The 17,638-nt window shown below is 35.9% G+C and overlaps 1 protein-coding gene across 1 annotated transcript in view; it reads left to right on the plus strand.

Moving 5' to 3' along the window:
- The window catches only part of LOC106877034 (adenylate kinase 7), a 68,691-nt gene that overhangs the window by 20,699 nt on the left and 30,354 nt on the right, over positions 1-17,638 (plus strand). Inside the window, exons 5-10 of the mRNA XM_014925820.3 lie at positions 6,535-6,645; positions 8,037-8,120; positions 9,731-9,816; positions 12,573-12,663; positions 15,755-15,832; positions 17,263-17,412. Coding sequence (XP_014781306.1) covers positions 6,535-6,645; positions 8,037-8,120; positions 9,731-9,816; positions 12,573-12,663; positions 15,755-15,832; positions 17,263-17,412 — 600 coding nt within the window. The remainder of the gene's footprint in view (positions 1-6,534; positions 6,646-8,036; positions 8,121-9,730; positions 9,817-12,572; positions 12,664-15,754; positions 15,833-17,262; positions 17,413-17,638) is intronic.

The raw sequence follows: 17,638 nt of genomic DNA on the forward strand, positions 1-17,638 counted from the left end.
AGGTCAGCTCGTTTTTGTTAACCTGGAAGTGCTGAGAGAAGAAAACAAAAGACTTTAAATTTGAATTTTAAAATGCTGATTTTTCTGCGACTAAAAATTCTTCAAGGTGGTGCCCCAGCATGTCCGCAGTCTATTAACTGCAGCAAGTAAAAAAAAAAAAAATTCTGACGTTGATACATTCGACTAAAAATTCTTCGAGGTGGTGGTCCAGCATGGCTGCAGTCTATCAACTGTAGCAACAAGTGAAAATATTTAAAAATTCTGGGGTCGATACGTTCAACTAAAAATTCTTCAAGGCGGTGCCCCAGCATGGCCACAGTCTACTGACTGAAACAAGTAAAAGGTATAAAAAAATAAAAAAAACGAAAAATATAACCGTGGGGCTTTTGTTCACTTTCACACTTTAACTATGTGGCTTTTGTCCTACACTCATGTATAATGTAAGATATAAGTCTGTGTGTAAGATGGAAAAAATTACAGAAATAAAATCTTTTTCGGAAAACTGGCGAACAAATAGGAGTAACAGAACCATTTTCATTTCCACTTTCGTAATATCATCTCCGAAGGATTGGCGATATTATTGTTGCTGCTATGGTTGTTTAACTCTGAGTCAACCTTAATTGAGCGGTGCTGTGATCAATGACGTTTCAGTCACGATTGTCCTGCCTTTTTATTTATTTATTGGAGCATTTAGGACTATGTTTTCAAACATGTCCTTATTTAAGAGAATACAACGTGATTTGAGAAAGATTCGGCTTCTATTTCTAGCTGGTCGTGTGATCACGTATGTGGTTAGTTTGTTGAACCAGGAAAGAGATCAAGTTGAACAATGCCGCGATTTGGTTTAGAACAATGATGATGTCATCGTGGATTTTAGCTGACACGTGGTCGGCTTTGAAAAAGTTCTTCCTTCCATTTAATGTTATAAAAATAAAATGACTTATCTATATGCATTAACTTAAATTTTAAAATACAAGATTTTATATATCGTGCTGAAAAGGTACGCCATCATGGGTGTAGAACAACCGTCAAGGCGATGTATTTTTGTATCAATGGTCACTGTCGCATCTACAAGATACTTTGTTTATGATCCAGTTTATTTGACTAACATTGTATGATATTCTTTACTACTGTAGGCACAGAGCCCGAAATTTTGGAGGAGGGGGCCAGTCGATTAGGTTGACCTCAATACGCAACTGGTACTTAATTTATCGACCCCGAAAGGATGAAAGGCAAAGTCGACCTCGGTGGAATTTCAACTCAGAACATAAGGACGGACGAAATGCTGCTAAGCATTTCGCCCGGCGTGCTAACGATTCTGCAAGCTTGCTGCCTTTAAGATTGTATGATACTGTTGATTGTTGGCTGCAGTAGCAGCTCAGAAAAGCTTAAACCAATACATATTTCATCAGTTTGTGATACTGAATCTAGATATTCCTCTGTCATATAAAAGATGTATTAGATTTCACTGAGCGTGTGTGTGTTTTTTTTAAGCCCCCCCCCCTCCGTTTGATAACTGGTGTTGGCTTGTTTAAGTCCTCGTAACTTAGCAGTTCTGTAAACGATACCAATGGAATACTACCAGGCTTCAAAAGATATCTATATTAAAACCCGCCTGTTCGTTCACCCGTTATACTTTAGCTAGCAAGAGAAGTGGAGGTGGAGTAAAAATGAGAGGGGGGAGGAATGTGAGTAGAGAAGAAAGAAGTGAGGAAGAAGTAGAGAAAGATGTATAATAAGGCCAAATGTGTCACGTGTTTAGTTGAAGGGAGAAGCAAAGAGCAAGATGAAAAGACGATGAGAGAGAAGAAGGAGAGAGAAGTGCTAACAACGTGCTGTAGTGCGGGGAGAGGAAGGTAAAGAGAAAGAGATATGTTTAGGATACAATGTTTAGCAGAGCGTAATGTTCTGGTGGTGAGGTTAAAGAAAGGCAGATAGAGAGATATGAGCAGCGGAGGCAGAGAGAGAGAGAGAGAGAGAGAGAGAGAGAGAGAGAGAGAGACAGATAGCATTTGTATCGTCAGAATAGAGATACATTTACAGCAAGGAAATGATATGAGCTTTGCTACTGATAAGCATAGTGTTGATGATGTTAGTGGTTGAGGTGGTGATGGCGGTGTGTTGATAGTGAAAACAATTTTTTTAACTAAATCTATGATATTCTTCTTGTACCAGTTCGTTCATGCTTTACGCTTCAGTTTGTTAGAGAAGAGTAGGAGGTGGAGTGACAAAGAGGGAGAGAGAAAAAGCAGACAGCCGATGCATTATGCTGTCACTTATGTGGTTAGGGGAAGTGAGAGGTGAAGAGAAGGAGAGAAATGTTAAAGACATGAAGAGGGGAATTAAATGGCTAAAAAGTTTGTTGAAAGAGAAATATAAAATGCCTAGAAGAGGGATATTTCATAAATCCTAATATATATTATTGTGACTGAAATAAATGAGCAAAATAAAAATAAAAATACAAATCATCCTTTCTCCCTTAAATAGCTTCTCTTAATCGTTTTCGTTCTGTGGAACTTCCACGGCTCCCACTAGTATATGTATATATATATATATATATATATATATATATATATATATATATATATATATATATATATATATATATATATATAAACAATTGCAGCGTGGAAGGTGTTTATATGCCATTTAAAATAACACACAAAATCCGTTAGATTCACTTCAACATTTAAATTTTGTTTGTCAAAATATTTTCGTCGCTTTGAGACCGCGACCTGTTCACTGACAAAATTCTGAGATGCAGCACAGAATTTTGTCAGTGAACAGGTCGTGGTCTCAAAGCGACGAAAATATTTTGACAAACAAAATTTAAATGTTGAAGTGAATCTAACGGATTTTGTGTGTTATTTTAAATGGCTTATAAACACCTTCCACGCTGCAATTGTTTTCGTTCCAGCACACGATCTCAGATCAGGTCACTTGCTATGCAAGTGCATCTCCGTAAATATATATATATATATATATATATATACAGAGAGAGAGAGAGTAGTGGTACAACAAGGGACCACCAATGTTTACTGGAAATAGTAGTCGATAAATTTATATAAATATTTGTGTGTGTGTGTGTGCGTGCGCGCGCGTATACGTGTGTGTGTGTGTGTGTGTGTAAGCTGTGAGATCGCTTCGTTCGACTAAAGCTCTGCAAGACTTTGCTTCAGTATGACTACAGTCCAGTGACTGAAGCAAGTAATACGAACATACATACATTCATGCAAACAAACAAACATACATACATACATACATATATATATACATATGTACATACATATGTACATACGTACGTACGTACGAAAATATATAAAAACGGACGTATGTGTATATAATTTCAGTATTATAATTTTGTGGGGGACGTCACAGCTGTAACTTCCAAGTGTCACGTGGTTTTAATACAAGAATTCCTGGCGTTTATGCTTCTGAACAAACAATTGTCAAGACAACACTGGAAGACCTGTTTAGCTTCGTGTATGAGTATTTCGGAACAAATATCTTTACACAAACAAAGTAACGATTATGGTTCAAGGGAGAGCACTTGTAAAAATATTTGAAGAAGTTATTCCACTTGGTGCTATTATTTTTTTTTCAAATATAATTATTGGAATTTTTTTTTAATGTTGCAATAATTGATTTGGTAAAATACTTGAAAGAATTTGAGTAACAATGGAATAAAATAAACAGATAAATAAATGAACAAATAAAAACAGAAATATGATTAAAGACGATCACATAATAGAAAACAGACTGAGCCTCAACAGAAAACGTAAATCCCTCACCCACTCCACCACACTATGCAACCTGATGACTAAAGACAACAGGGAAATAAATAAATATTCATCATCATCATCATCATCCATTAAGTCCGTTTTCCATGCTGGCATGGGTAGAACGGTTTGACCAGAGCTAGGAAGCTGCACCAAGCTCTAGTTCAATTTTCTTTGGTTTCTACAGTTGGATGTCCTTCCTAAATGCCAACCAATTTACTGTGTGTGCTGGGTATTTTTAATGTGACTCCAGCACAAGCGTTTTTACGTGACACTGGAACAGGACTCTTGCTGGTCGATCCTCTTCATGAGGGGGAATGGCCTTAACACATCTGCTGTGGTGGACAGGTCTTATTGTCATCTTGTCTGATGGGTTTATTGTCCATAAGTCATCCTTCTGTACCTTGTCCCATTGCTTCTTGGTTCTCCCTCTTTTCTAGTTCAACCTACTTTGAGACATCAGGTTGTCCATCAGTACCTTGTCCCAAGAAATAAGAGGCATAGGTACAAACTGTGTAATATGCAAACCCATATACATGCACACAAGACACATATACACATACTAAACACATTGATACACACACACATAGATACAGACATAAATGCATATGCAGATAAGAAGACAAGATGGAACAGATGGGACAAGACTAGAGAGAAGAGATTACTTGAAGGACAGAAAATTGCTGAAGGTCACGGAATGAAAGAATTCTGACAAATAAACTAATATTGAGCACTCAGAGAGCGCAAACCTCTGCCAAGGCAACATCAACGTCCTCTCAACGATTAGCTGGAGATGATTTTTAGAATAAGAATATCTGAAATAAACTCGACTACTCTCACAAACAAGAAAACTAAAAATAAACACAACCACTCTCAAAAATTAAGTAGAAAAATAATCCGGAATTCTTGTCTGGTACTGGATCGATCCCAAAATGTAATCAGTTTGTGCCAGTCATGAGGCCAAACATCCCTGAAAATTTCATCTGAATCCAACCAGCGGTTCTTGAGATATTTTGTCCACGAACAAACCAACAAACAAACACAACTGAAAACAATACCTCTGCCTTTGCTAAGGCGGGAGTAATAAAGCTAAAGTGAATAAGCTAAATAAATATTGTGTGCGTTTATTGGCAAAAGATGACCATTCCCAAATATACCAATATAATTAAAGAAGTAAGCAGCTAATTAAGAATGAAGGCAGAAAAGAAAGACAGGAAAGTGGGGAAAAATACAGGAAAAAATGAAGAAAAAGAGGGTAAGAAAGACAAGATAAGGACAATATTAAAATAATTAGTGAAAGTTTATCCACCTTGGGACTAATTTACTAAATCCAGGTGGAAATATTGGTTTCAAATTTTGGCACAAGGCCAACAGTTTTGGGGAAGGGGTTAAATGAATTAGATTGACACTAGTGTTCAACTGGTACTTGTGTTATCGACACCAAAAGAAGGCAATGTTGACCCTGGTGCAATTTGAACTCAGAATGTAAAGATCAAAGAAATGCTTAGTAGCATTTCATTTGCCGTTATGTTCTGATTTCATATTCCGCTGAGATCGGCTTTGTCTTTCATCCTTTTGGGGGTCAATTAAATTAATACCAGTTATGCACTGGAGTCGATGTAATTGATTTAATCCCTTAATCCCTTTGTCTGTCCTTGTTTGTCCTCTCTACATTTAGCCCCCTGTGAGCAATAAAGAAATAAATATGCTTAGATATTGTTAAATGCTGTAATCATGTTGAATGAATGGTGCAGACATGTTTGAGTTGTTGAGAAATTTGCTTCACAACCAAGTAGTTCCAGGATTACTGTTACAGAGCAGCACCATGAGCATGTTTTTTATACTCTAGTCTCAGACTGACCAATACCATTTGAATGGCATTTGGTAGGTGGAAAATGCATAGAAATCCATTGTAATGTGTGTGAGTGTGTTTATGCTAACTGATTTAAAAAAAATAAAATAGAACAACTGTTGTTTTGCGAAAAAAGCAAAACTTGGCCATCTAATGAAATGCAGAATATGTTCCAGAAAGAAATATCTTACTGGAATTGATTTGACTTGACTAAAACTTATTGCATGCATTACCCCAGCATGACCACAGTCCACTCGCTGAAATAGTAAAATAATAAAACATTGTGTTTTTTGTTTAATAATAATAATAATAATAATGATAATAATAATAATAATAATAATAAGAAGAAGAAGAAGAAGAAGAAGAAGAAGAAGAAGAAATGGAAAAACTTTCAAAATACAAAGACCTGGAAATAGAGGTAACTCGAATGTGGAATCTAAAAACAGAAACAATTCCTATCATAGTAGGTGCCTTAGGTATAATAAAAAAAATATTCAGACAAATACATAACAAAAACACCAGGACTTACAAATATATATAACATACAGAAAATTGCACTACTGGGCACTGCACACATTCTACGCAAAACACTTTCAATACAGTAAACATAAGAGCACCACAGCAAACCACAGCACATACCCAAGGCGCATAGAGCTGCGCTCCGTAGTGAAGTGAAAGCACGTTATAAAAATAAAACTACTGAACAATAATAATAATAATAATAATAATAATTATTATTATTATTATTATTATTATTATTATTATTATTATTACAATGTTTAATGTATTCCTTTGGATGTCTATATTTCTTTGTTGTTTTGTTTGAATTATGCAAATGGAAGCTTTTTTTCTAATACATCTAAGATTTAAGATCTTAAACATCAAAGAAATTTCTTATTGTAGGAGGACCCAGATATTCCTTTCACCAAAGATGATTACCGTCGGAGAAGGCCACATTCAAACTTCAAGGATCACATCAGCGCTGAGAAAACAGTCATAAAACTTGGCAAAGGGGTAAAGTGCTTGACTGTTAAATTGTTTTGTTTTTTTTTCCTTTTTTGTTCATATTTTGTCTTGAATTGGAATTTGGCTTAGTTAGATTAGTGAGAATTAGGTTTGTTAATCCCTTATATTTCAGTATTATATCTTTAATGATAGAGGATCGTTTGTGTCATAATATTTGTCATTGTTGTCAACTCTGTCGATCGCTTCTATGACACCTTAGTGACACATTATTAAAGCGCCAGGTTAAATGCATACATCCTACTATATCACTGTCCTCTCATTTTTAATCAATTCTGGATTTATGGAAAACAAAAGCAACTTGAGCAAGAATTTTACTCTGATTGTAACTAAATGGTGTAATACATTTCATTCAGTGTCACTTTTCTTAACTTTGCTTCCTAAATAAGACAGCTTTTTGGGATTTTTTCTTTTTTTTTTTTTGACTACATATTGTGCTCCTGTATTTTAGGGATGTGAATATAGAAAATTGCAAAAGTTACATCTTTTCTAGATACTATTCATATTTATTCTAAAGTACCATTCTACTTGTAGGATTGTGTTTGCTTTCTCTGTCTGTCTGTCTGTCTCTCTCTCTTTCTCACACACACACATATTGAGTATGTACACATGTGCTTGAGTGTGTGTATGTAAGAAATCAGCTTTTTTTTAACCTTGACAGAGTTGGCTCCACTCGCTTTTAAATACTCAACACTTGCTGTATATCACAGCAGCTTCTCTATGGTTCCATCATCATTTGAAGAATCAAGACAAAACTAGATATCTTTCCTAAAAGAAGTATAAAAGATTTCTTTGGGGATTGAAGCCAAAAATAGCCAGTCACTTATTAAATATGGTACCTGTGAATAGTAGAGCTGAATAGTCAAAATAAATTGCTTTTGTTTTTAAAAAAATTTATTTTTTTCTTTTTCATTGAATCATAAAAAATATTAAAATAATAAAAGATTTTAAAGATAGATAGAAAACTAGGGGTTTGCAAAATTGATAAAGTGGACGCTAGCATTTGGTATGTGTTTTTGAGTTCTTAAAGAATGAAGTGAAGGGACTGCCTTACAGGCTAGACTTATGATAATAAGGGAGTGGGTTTATATTCTTGGACTGAGTGACATATTTTGTCCTTAGGCAAGACACTTCATTTGATATTACATCAGTCCATTCTGCAAATTATAAGTATCAAATCTTTCAAGACCAAGGTGCTGACATTAATTATTGAATCAACTGAACACTGTATAATGAAGATGGATGGCTGAAATGTTCATTCAACTTAATTGTGGTCTAAACTCTGAATTTAAAGTTATTTTTAACCAATAATTGTGAGACATTTCGTCTGGAATCTGCTGAACGTCAAATATAATGTATTATGATCTTTAAAACATTTTCAGACCAAGAAGAAATTGAACACATGTGTTCTTGCAGTTGGTGCAACATATGGAGGCAAAGAAGACATTTTTCATTATTGGTTCAAGGTGAGTTTCATTATGCTACAGCTTTACTTTGTTACAATGCTATTTCAAGTTATTTGCCATTTCTCTGCAATGTGTTACTTTTTGTAAATTTCTCTGTCTCAATCTGGCTGGGAAAATTTTGCCCACATCAAGCTATTATTCATTTTTGTCTACATTGCAAAACTTTGGCCTAATCTAGACTAAATTTCAGATGAATTGTTTCCTCATTGATTTACTTTTTAAAAATTCTAGCCAGACTGAAACCACCACATTCCACCTACAATAACCCTAACCCTACAATAGTAAATGCAGAAACCTTCTATATTTACTTTCCCTGTAGCTATCACACTACAAACGTCCCTATTTCTCAATAAAACTACCAAAGTTCAAGTTTTTAAATTTACTCTATACTCATCATCATCATCGTTTAACGTCCACTTTCCATGCTAGCATGGGTTGGACGATTTGTCTGAGGACTGATGAATCAGATGGCTACACCAGGCTCCAATCTGATTTGGCAGAGTTTCTACAGCTGGATGCCCTTCCTAACGCCAACCACTCCGAGAGTATAGTAAATTACATTATTTCTCCTACACAAAATCTCCACATTACTCTGGTCATAAATACAGAATGCAATATCTCTTCTCACTAAAATTGCCAATTTAAATCCATTATAATCAGTTCTCTACCTTTTACACTTATCCACATCATGCTCTCACTAAAATTACTAGGCTTTGCCCATCAAAATTTATCCAGCACTTCTTATATTAAAAAGTCCAATATCACAGCTAAAGACACCACAATACACTCATTTAATCACCTTCCTACCCATAACATTAACCAACATCACTATTCCAGATAAAACTGTAATTGTATACCCATCAAAATATGGTCTGAGTGGTTTATAATATAAAAAATGACTTTGTATTATGCAAAATACGTGCATTAAAATCTACCCTCTACACTTAGCAGTACTATTGCCCCAGAAAATTTACTGCATTGCACAAATCAAAATCTACATTGTTCTCATTTATATTAAGTAACAATTCTTGTTTTGGTTAAAATTACCAAGAAACACTAATTAAAAAAAACCCATCTTTATTTCTATTTTTCTCACACCAAAACTATAACACAGCCTCTTATTATAGTTCAATTCCTATAGTATCCCAACCAAGCGGTATTTCGTCTGTCTTTATGTTCTGAGTTCAAATTCCGCTGAGGTCAACTTTGCCTTTCATCCTTCCAGGGGTCGATAAATTAAGCACCAGTTACATACTGGGGTCGATCTAATTGACTGGCCCCCTCCCACAAAATTTCAAGTCTTGTGCCTAGAGTAGAAAAAAGTATCCCAACCAAACTTATACAGAGAAATTTGTAGCAATATTAAAAAAAAACAAAAATTGATCCATTAGCCTCCTCCTGCTATTCTTTCTATACAAAAAATTTCACAACAAATGGTAACTATTTTTGCATAAAAAGGCTGGATGTTAACAATGGCTGCTTGAATCAGTTGCAGTTTAACAGGTCATCTTTATCATTTTCAATCTATGTTCCTTTGTATTAACATTGCTTGCAAATGTAAATATTCTGAATGCTTCTCTGAAATATTTCTACGACTGTTTCATTGCCAGAGTGCTTGGCACAATGAACCTGTGTTGAAATGCATTGGAAGTGGAAATAATATTGTGCCCACAATTCACATAAAAGATCTTGCTGCGTAAGTAAAACATCTCGTAATTATTGATCTATTTTCAATCATCAATTGCTACTCTTCATATATATATCCTTTTCTATCTTCTATTTGTCTCAGCCATTAGACTGCGACCATGCTGGGGCTCAGTGCTTTTTTTTTAAGCATGATGCTTATTCTGTTAGTCTCTTTTGATAAACCACTAAATTATGGGGATGTAAACACACCCACACCAGTTGTTAAGCAGTGATGGGGTACAACCACACACACACACACACACACACAATGGACTTCTTTCAGTTTCTGTCTACCAAACGTACTTTAAGGCTTTTGTCAGCCAGAGGCTATAAAAGAAGACCAAAGTGTCATGCAGTGGGATTGAACCCAGAAGCAGGTGATCAGGAAGCAAACTTCTTACCACTCATCCATGCCTGCACCTATATATATGTGTGTGAACACACACACACACAAGCAGACAATTGTTATAAATGAACATTACCATCATACAAATGGTCCCCGTTGTTTCCAGTAAATATTATTTGTCTTGGAACCAGGTGAGGGTTGGCAACATGAAAGGCATCTGGTTGTAGGAAATAATCTGCCTTAACAAACTCCACCTGACCCATGCAAGTATGGGAAAGGGGGCATAAAAACGATGCTACTGACAATGATGATGATGATGTGTGTGTGAGTGGGTATGTGTATGCACATATGCAAGGCGGTGAGCTGGCAGAAACGTTAGCATGCCAGGCGAAACGCTTAGCGGTATCTCGTCTGCTGCTACGTTCTGAGTTCAAATTCCGCCGAGGTCAACTTTGCCTTTCATCCTTTCGGGGTCGATTAAATAAGTACCAGTTACGCACTGGGGTCGATGTAATCGACTTAATCCGTTTGTCTGTCCTTGTTTGTTCCCTCTGTGTGTAGCCCCTTGTGGGTAGTAAAGAAATAACACATACACATATGCATAGTACTCAGGTTGGTGTCCAAGGGTGCAATATGTCTATGTTGGTGAGGGTCCCCTGGTCTTTAAGGCATCCTTCTAGGAGAAGATTAACTTGCATATAAAACCCTCTGCTCTACTGAGCTGGATATTTTGCACTTTGCTTGCCTCTCGGCTTCTTCATATTTGCTAGTGAGTGTCATTATGGTGTTGTGCAAACCACACATGACTTAAAATTCTTGCACAGACATTGCTGGCACTTACCAGTCAGCAATGGTCATGCTTGACTAACGAGTAGACAGCTATCATCATGTAAATATATATATATATATATATATATATACATACATACACACACTAATATATACACATACACACACCTACATAAAAATATACATACACACATTATACGATATTGCATCACATCGCATTGATCACATCACATACATACGTGCATATTTGCCTGCCCACCCACAAGCCTGCCTTTCTATCTGGATCCCTAAGACCATTTGCTCACTTGTCTGCTTGTATATATGAATTTGTTAAATATCTCAGTTAGATAAGCTAAAATTGCCAGGATCTATGTACATTTCTTTACCATATACTTCATGACTGAAGATTTCCAATGTATCATATTTCCCCAGCAGAGCACTTTGATGGCTTTTTTTTTTCCCATTCTTAGACAGTTATTATTTCTTTGTGACTTCTTCATTCCTGTATCACTTCATGATCAATTTATATACCAACCACTTATGATAACAACAACTGTTATATATTGTGCAATTAAATGAGTAACTGTGTCTAGTTCAACAGCAGCTGATGCAGTGAACAATCACTGAATGATATGGGATGTCTCTATTACTATCCTATAAATTTCATTTGGTACACTTCTAGCTGCTTTGGAAAAGGCAGTCACAAAATCACATCTTCAATAACAGTTCAAACCAGAATTTTAGTGACATACCAATCTGAGTACTCAAAGTGCATATCTACTAGTTTGAGTTACCCTGACAAAAACTCCTTGTATTTTATATATGCTAAGAAATTTGCTTCTCTGCCACATTGTTCCAGGTTGAGTCCCACTACATGGCACCTTGGTCCAGTATCTTCTGCTATAGCCTGGGGCCAATCGAAGCTTTGTTTGTGGTTTTGGTAGACTGAAACTGTAAGAAACTCATCATGTATATGTAAATACCCATGTGTGTGTGTTTGTCCCCCATCACCACTTGACAACTGGTGTTGGTTTATTTATGTCCTTGTCACTTAGCTGTTTTTGGCAAAAGAGACTGATAGAATGAGTACCAGGCTTAAAAAATAAGTCCTGGGATAGATTTCTTTGACTAGATCCTTCAAGATTGTGCCCTAGCATGGCCACAGTCCAGTGACTGAAAAGAGGAAAAAATGAAAGATAAATATCGTATAAATTTCATTCTATGTTATCTTTCAAGTCCATTCATCCTACTTGTTTAACCCATTAGTGTTCAGATTATTTTATCAAACATAATGCTTTTTGATTCACATTGATTTGAATTAAGCATGCATTATCTCATAGCTTCAAGATCTTGATGGTGTAATTACTTAATGTAGAATAACATTGTAGTGCAGGTGTGAGAGCCTCGATCTGGTCAGTTTGAACATAAAACAGATTAAACATCTTGGCCGGATATGGCCGGTTTAAATACTAAAGGGTTAAATCACATAGACTTACAGTCATAGCACTCACTACCTGTTGAGTATTAGAACACTCTAGTGAGTAATATCATAACTTAGATGAACCCCAAAATTCTCTGTGCTGTTTAAGTTCACATTTATCTGTCTAACAGATGGTTGGCTTCATTTTTAGGGTTATACAGAATATTGCTGATGCCTCTCCTCAAGGAAAATACATAATTGCTAAAGATGACTCTATGAATACTCTTGAAGAAATTATTAAGGTAATAATAGACCATTTGTTATATTCTTGGATTTTTCAATGGCAGGTGTGGTATTTACAGGTTGTTAAGTGATATAAGCTATGAGAAAGCCCTTTTGGGAATTCATTTATTGGTTTGTTTATGGCCTTTGCAGTTCTTCTGAGAAGGCAAGATCAATGTGGTCAATGGCACATAGGGAAAGTGTTTTGCACCATAGATTGTGGCCAACCAATGACTTATGAGGGAAATTGGTAATGAGAATCTGAGTGAAAGCCCATCATGTGTGTGTGTGTGTGTGCGTGTGTGTGTGTCTATGCATGTGTGTGTGTGTGCATATGCACATGTGTGTGTGTGTGTGCATGTATGTAAATGTGTGTGTGTATATACACGTGTATGTGTGTGTGTGCATTCCTTCATGTTTGTCCTCTCTTCATTGATTATCAACCAGTGTTGGTTTGTTTATGTCCTCAGGTCTTAGTGTTTTAACAAAAAGGATTGATAGAATAAATAACAAACTTAAAAAAAAAAAAAGCACTGGCGTCAATTTACTTGACTCTAAACTCTTCGAGTTGGTCCCCTGTCATGGTTGCATTTTAAAGACTGAAACAAATAAAGGAATACAAAGAGTTTATGAAATTATAAGGGTAGTGGTGATAGGAGAAGGTGTCGTCAGTAGGAAGGAGGTGGAACGAGGTGGAACAAGGTGGAAGGAGGTGGAACGAGGTGGAAAAGGTGCACATGAATATTGAGAAAACCAATGACGGGGTTGAATAAGATGGAGGTAAATTTTAAGTAAGTGTAGAAAAGTTAGCAAAAGGGAGGACCTCTATTGAGTTGTTGTCTAGTAGGGGTGCTAGCATCAAAACACTAATCAATATAATGACTATACAAGGCAAACAGTTGCCAGAATTGTTAGCACACTGGGCAAAATTCTTAGCAGTATTTTGTCTGTCTTTACGTTCTGAGTTCAAATTCTGCTGAGGTTGACTTCACTTTTCATCCTTTCGGGGTTGATAAATTAAGTATCAGTTGACTGGGGTTGATGTAATCGACTTATCCTCTCCCCCGAAGTTTCTGGCCTGGTGTCAAAATTTGAAACCAATATAATGACTGTACAGCTCTTAGATGGAATCATGTGAATTGGGTGAATATTTTCTCTTCAGTTTGGCTTTCGAAGAGGTTTCATAACTGGGCCAATCCTGATCCACATTACTATACCACTAACTTGTGTAGAAAAAAATCCTTCTTCTGCTTCCTGTCTTTGAATGGAGCCCATGTCTTATACTACTAATCTGTTATACTGCTAACCAGTTTCTCAACCATAGTGGATACAAAACCTTGCTGTATTTCAGTTGCTTACCTCCTGTCACCATCACCTTGAAGAAGGACTCTTTTTGAAAAGTTGCATATTCCACTCTCTGCAGGAAATTTGTTGTACTCTTTCTGGCACTTCTTTTGTATCTATCTGTCTGTCTGCTTCTGTGTATAGTGCGTGTGTGTATTATATATTACCATATTCTAATCTATGAGAAACATACTCATGCATGGTCTTTTTTTGGTATGCTGATTGTTTCACTTCCTGGTCTTCTTTTGTATGGGAGGTTATCAGAAAGAGAGCGCTTCACACATAGGATATTGTTTTCTTCACTTTTCATCTCTTAAGTTAATGTATTTATTTATGCTGCTGTTATAAGTGCTGTCTATGATAGACTTTGTGACACTCAAAGGCTGTCTGCACTGATTTCGAGCCTCTGCCTTCTACATCTCTCCTTGGGTAGACCCTGTCGGTATCACTATTTCTGTGGAAGTTTCCACTCAATGTTAGAATCTTGCAGGTTTTAATGTCTATAGAGCGGACTTCTTCTACAAACCAATCAAGTATCCAAAATGTTGGAATCAACACTGGTGCTGAAAATATATTGTAGGGTACTGTCTTGTTGTTAGAGGAGAGTTCAGACTGCCATATTTCTCTAAGTCTGGTGAAATATTCATGGGTCACTCCATCTTTATTCACAGTACCTTCATGTGCATGTGTGTGTTTCTCTTCTGTATTTAATCATTTAAATTCTTCCACTGAAGAAGCTCCATCATTGGAACGTAGATAACAAAAGCAATGCCACGTTTTAAACCTGGGAAAAGTCTTGCAGAGTTTTACTGTTCCACTTACAAGTTGTATTTGTAATGTGCGAGTCAGTTGGCTTGATATCTTTTTCTAAAAATCTAAACTTATCCAGACTGACAGGCATTTACTTACAAGATCAAGTGCTCCAGTTATTATTGGTATAAATATAAATTTGTAATCTGGATACAGAAGTTGATGTATGTATGTGTGTGTATGTATGTTTCTTTCTGTCTATTTTCCTATCCATCTATCTATATATATATATATATGCATGTGTTTGCGTGTGCATAGATATATGTGTGTGTGTGTGTGTGTGTAGCAATGTACAAAGAAGACATGGGCTCTGCCAGCTACATTGCAGGCAACCTTACAATAAAGGCAATAATTTTAGGTAAGAACAGATACATTTTAGGAGGGATTTGTTAGTTCTGTTGCAGAAAACTTCACTAATGCCAAGCACTTCATAAAAGTTCATCCAGTGCACACTGTAAATTGTTTGGTCATTGAAAAAAAAAAGCCCCCAAGACAAAAAAAATCACAGAGGTATAGAAACAGTAATGTTGTTCAGTTTTCTGTTACTCTATGAAGAAGAAGCACAATGCATATTGTGATAATGTGAGGCCCATCCATGGAAAAAATTATTGTAATATGACATTGAACAAATGCGGTGAGCTGGCAGAAATGTTAGCATGGTGGGCGAAATGCTTAGCACTGTTTTGTCTGTCTTTACATTCGGAGTTCAAATTCCGCTGAGGTCGACTTTGCTTTTCATCCTTTTAGGGTCGATAAATTAAGCACCAGTTGCATACTGGGGTCGATCTAATCGACTGCCCCACCTCCCCAAAAATTTCAGGTTTGTGCCTAGAGTAGAAAAGAATATGACATTGAATATGATGATGATGATGATGAAAATGCTAGTTATATATGAATGTGTGGTGGCCACATACTGTTTCATTTTAGGATTCATGTTCTAAACTTTTTCTATTTCAGAGTATCAGCAAGGCACTAACAACTGGCAAAATACAAAAGATTCCCCCAGAAGATTTTCTTTCAGAGAACACACTCACGGTAAGTCTTTGTTTTTTTATATATCACACACTACAAGCAAAGCAGATTATTCTTATGACCAGGTCAATAACCGAGTTGCTTTGTGTAACTTCATGACAGAATGTCCCTCTGAATTCATGATAGAGTTTTTCTGATATCTAAAGATACATTTTCAGGAAACTCTTGATGAAGCTACTTGTATGAAATGTTTTCTTTATCCTAATGACAGGGTCTATCTGTGACCTTATGACAGAACATTTCAGTAATCTATTGAGAGTTCTCTGTTATCTGTTGATGGAATAGAGCCTTCCCCTAATCTTTATCGAGGAATAACTTGCATTTCAATAAAAAAATATATTTGGTCAGTTTCAATGGTAAACTGATCAAACAAAAATTGGTGTATAACAAGTATAATAGTAAGAAGAATGATGGCGAGTGATAATGAAATGATAACAAGGACCGTATTGCTACAGAATACATTACAAATTGATTTCAAATTTTAGCACAAGGCCTGCAATTTGGGAGAAGATGTTAAGTTGATTACATCAACCCATGCTCAACTGGTAATTATTTTATCAACCTCAAATGATGAAAGGCAAAGATAACCTCGGCAGAATTTTGTTCTTGTAGTAGACATTACATATTGTTATTGAAAACATCATACATTTTGTAGAAGACATTACATATTCCCATGACAAATTCCATATTTTCATGGAACACATTACATATTTGTTGTAGAACATATTGCCTATTGTTATAGAGTATATTACACAACTGTTATAGAATACATTACTGTTGCTAGAGAACACATTACATTTGCTATGCAATATTACATATTGTTGTAAAACATTTTACATACTCTGATAAGAGTGTGTTGCATATAGTTATAGAAAGTATTACATAATGCTGTAGAATACATTTCATATTGTTACAGGACACACTACATCAGGTAGAACACGTTAAATTATTTTCTGTGCCATTATGTGGCTTAAATGCATAAAGAAGGGAAGCACTGTGAGCCTTTCCATGGGTCAATGGAACTGATGGGATGATTGGAGAAAGCTTCTAATCCTTTGAGTGGAGACCTAGTCTTGATACTTGCCTCAGAGTGGACTCCTCTAAGATGCATGGGTGAGGTGTTGCTGTTAAATGGACAACAGATTACATTTGCCACTCAAGGACAGTCTCTCTGGCCGGCTGCCACACAGTCATTGTTCACCAAATTCCTTTCACAAGCCTTTGGTCTATGAGGGCTATGACAATATTTGTTCAAGGTATTAACTAGAGGGTTTGAACCTGAGCTCCTGTGGGTGTGAAGTTAAATTCTTAAACCACTGATCCAATGATAGTATGTAAGTGTTGTTATTGAATACATTACATATTGAGACAATAAAAGGGTAAAGACCTCCTTTTAAATTTTATCTATTCATTTTTTTTAATTCCTTGTTTAGCAAGCAGAATTCGATACGCTTCAAGTGAACATTCGGATGGAATCTATCATCATAAAAGACAGCATGAAGATAGAATGGATATGTGAGTCTGGCATAGTTGACAACATGTCTGAAATGGTGAAAGAATACAAAGAATCTCGGAAGCTGCTGGTATGTGATTCCTTCATTACCCATATTTCTTGTTGAGGTTAATGACTTAATATGTCTAACGTCTATAATTCCTTTTATATATATATATATATATATATAGTCTACAAGACACATGCACCCAATTATGGATCTTATTCAAGATAAAATTCACCATTTACCTTTTGAAACTTACTCCATTTCATCAAGTTCTATTTTTGAATAGGTTTTAGCCACAGTCTGGTTGATA

Source organism: Octopus bimaculoides, chromosome Z (genome assembly GCF_046866305.1).
Source record: "Octopus bimaculoides isolate indiv1 chromosome Z, ASM4686630v1, whole genome shotgun sequence".
Lineage (NCBI taxonomy): Eukaryota > Metazoa > Mollusca > Cephalopoda > Octopoda > Octopodidae > Octopus > Octopus bimaculoides.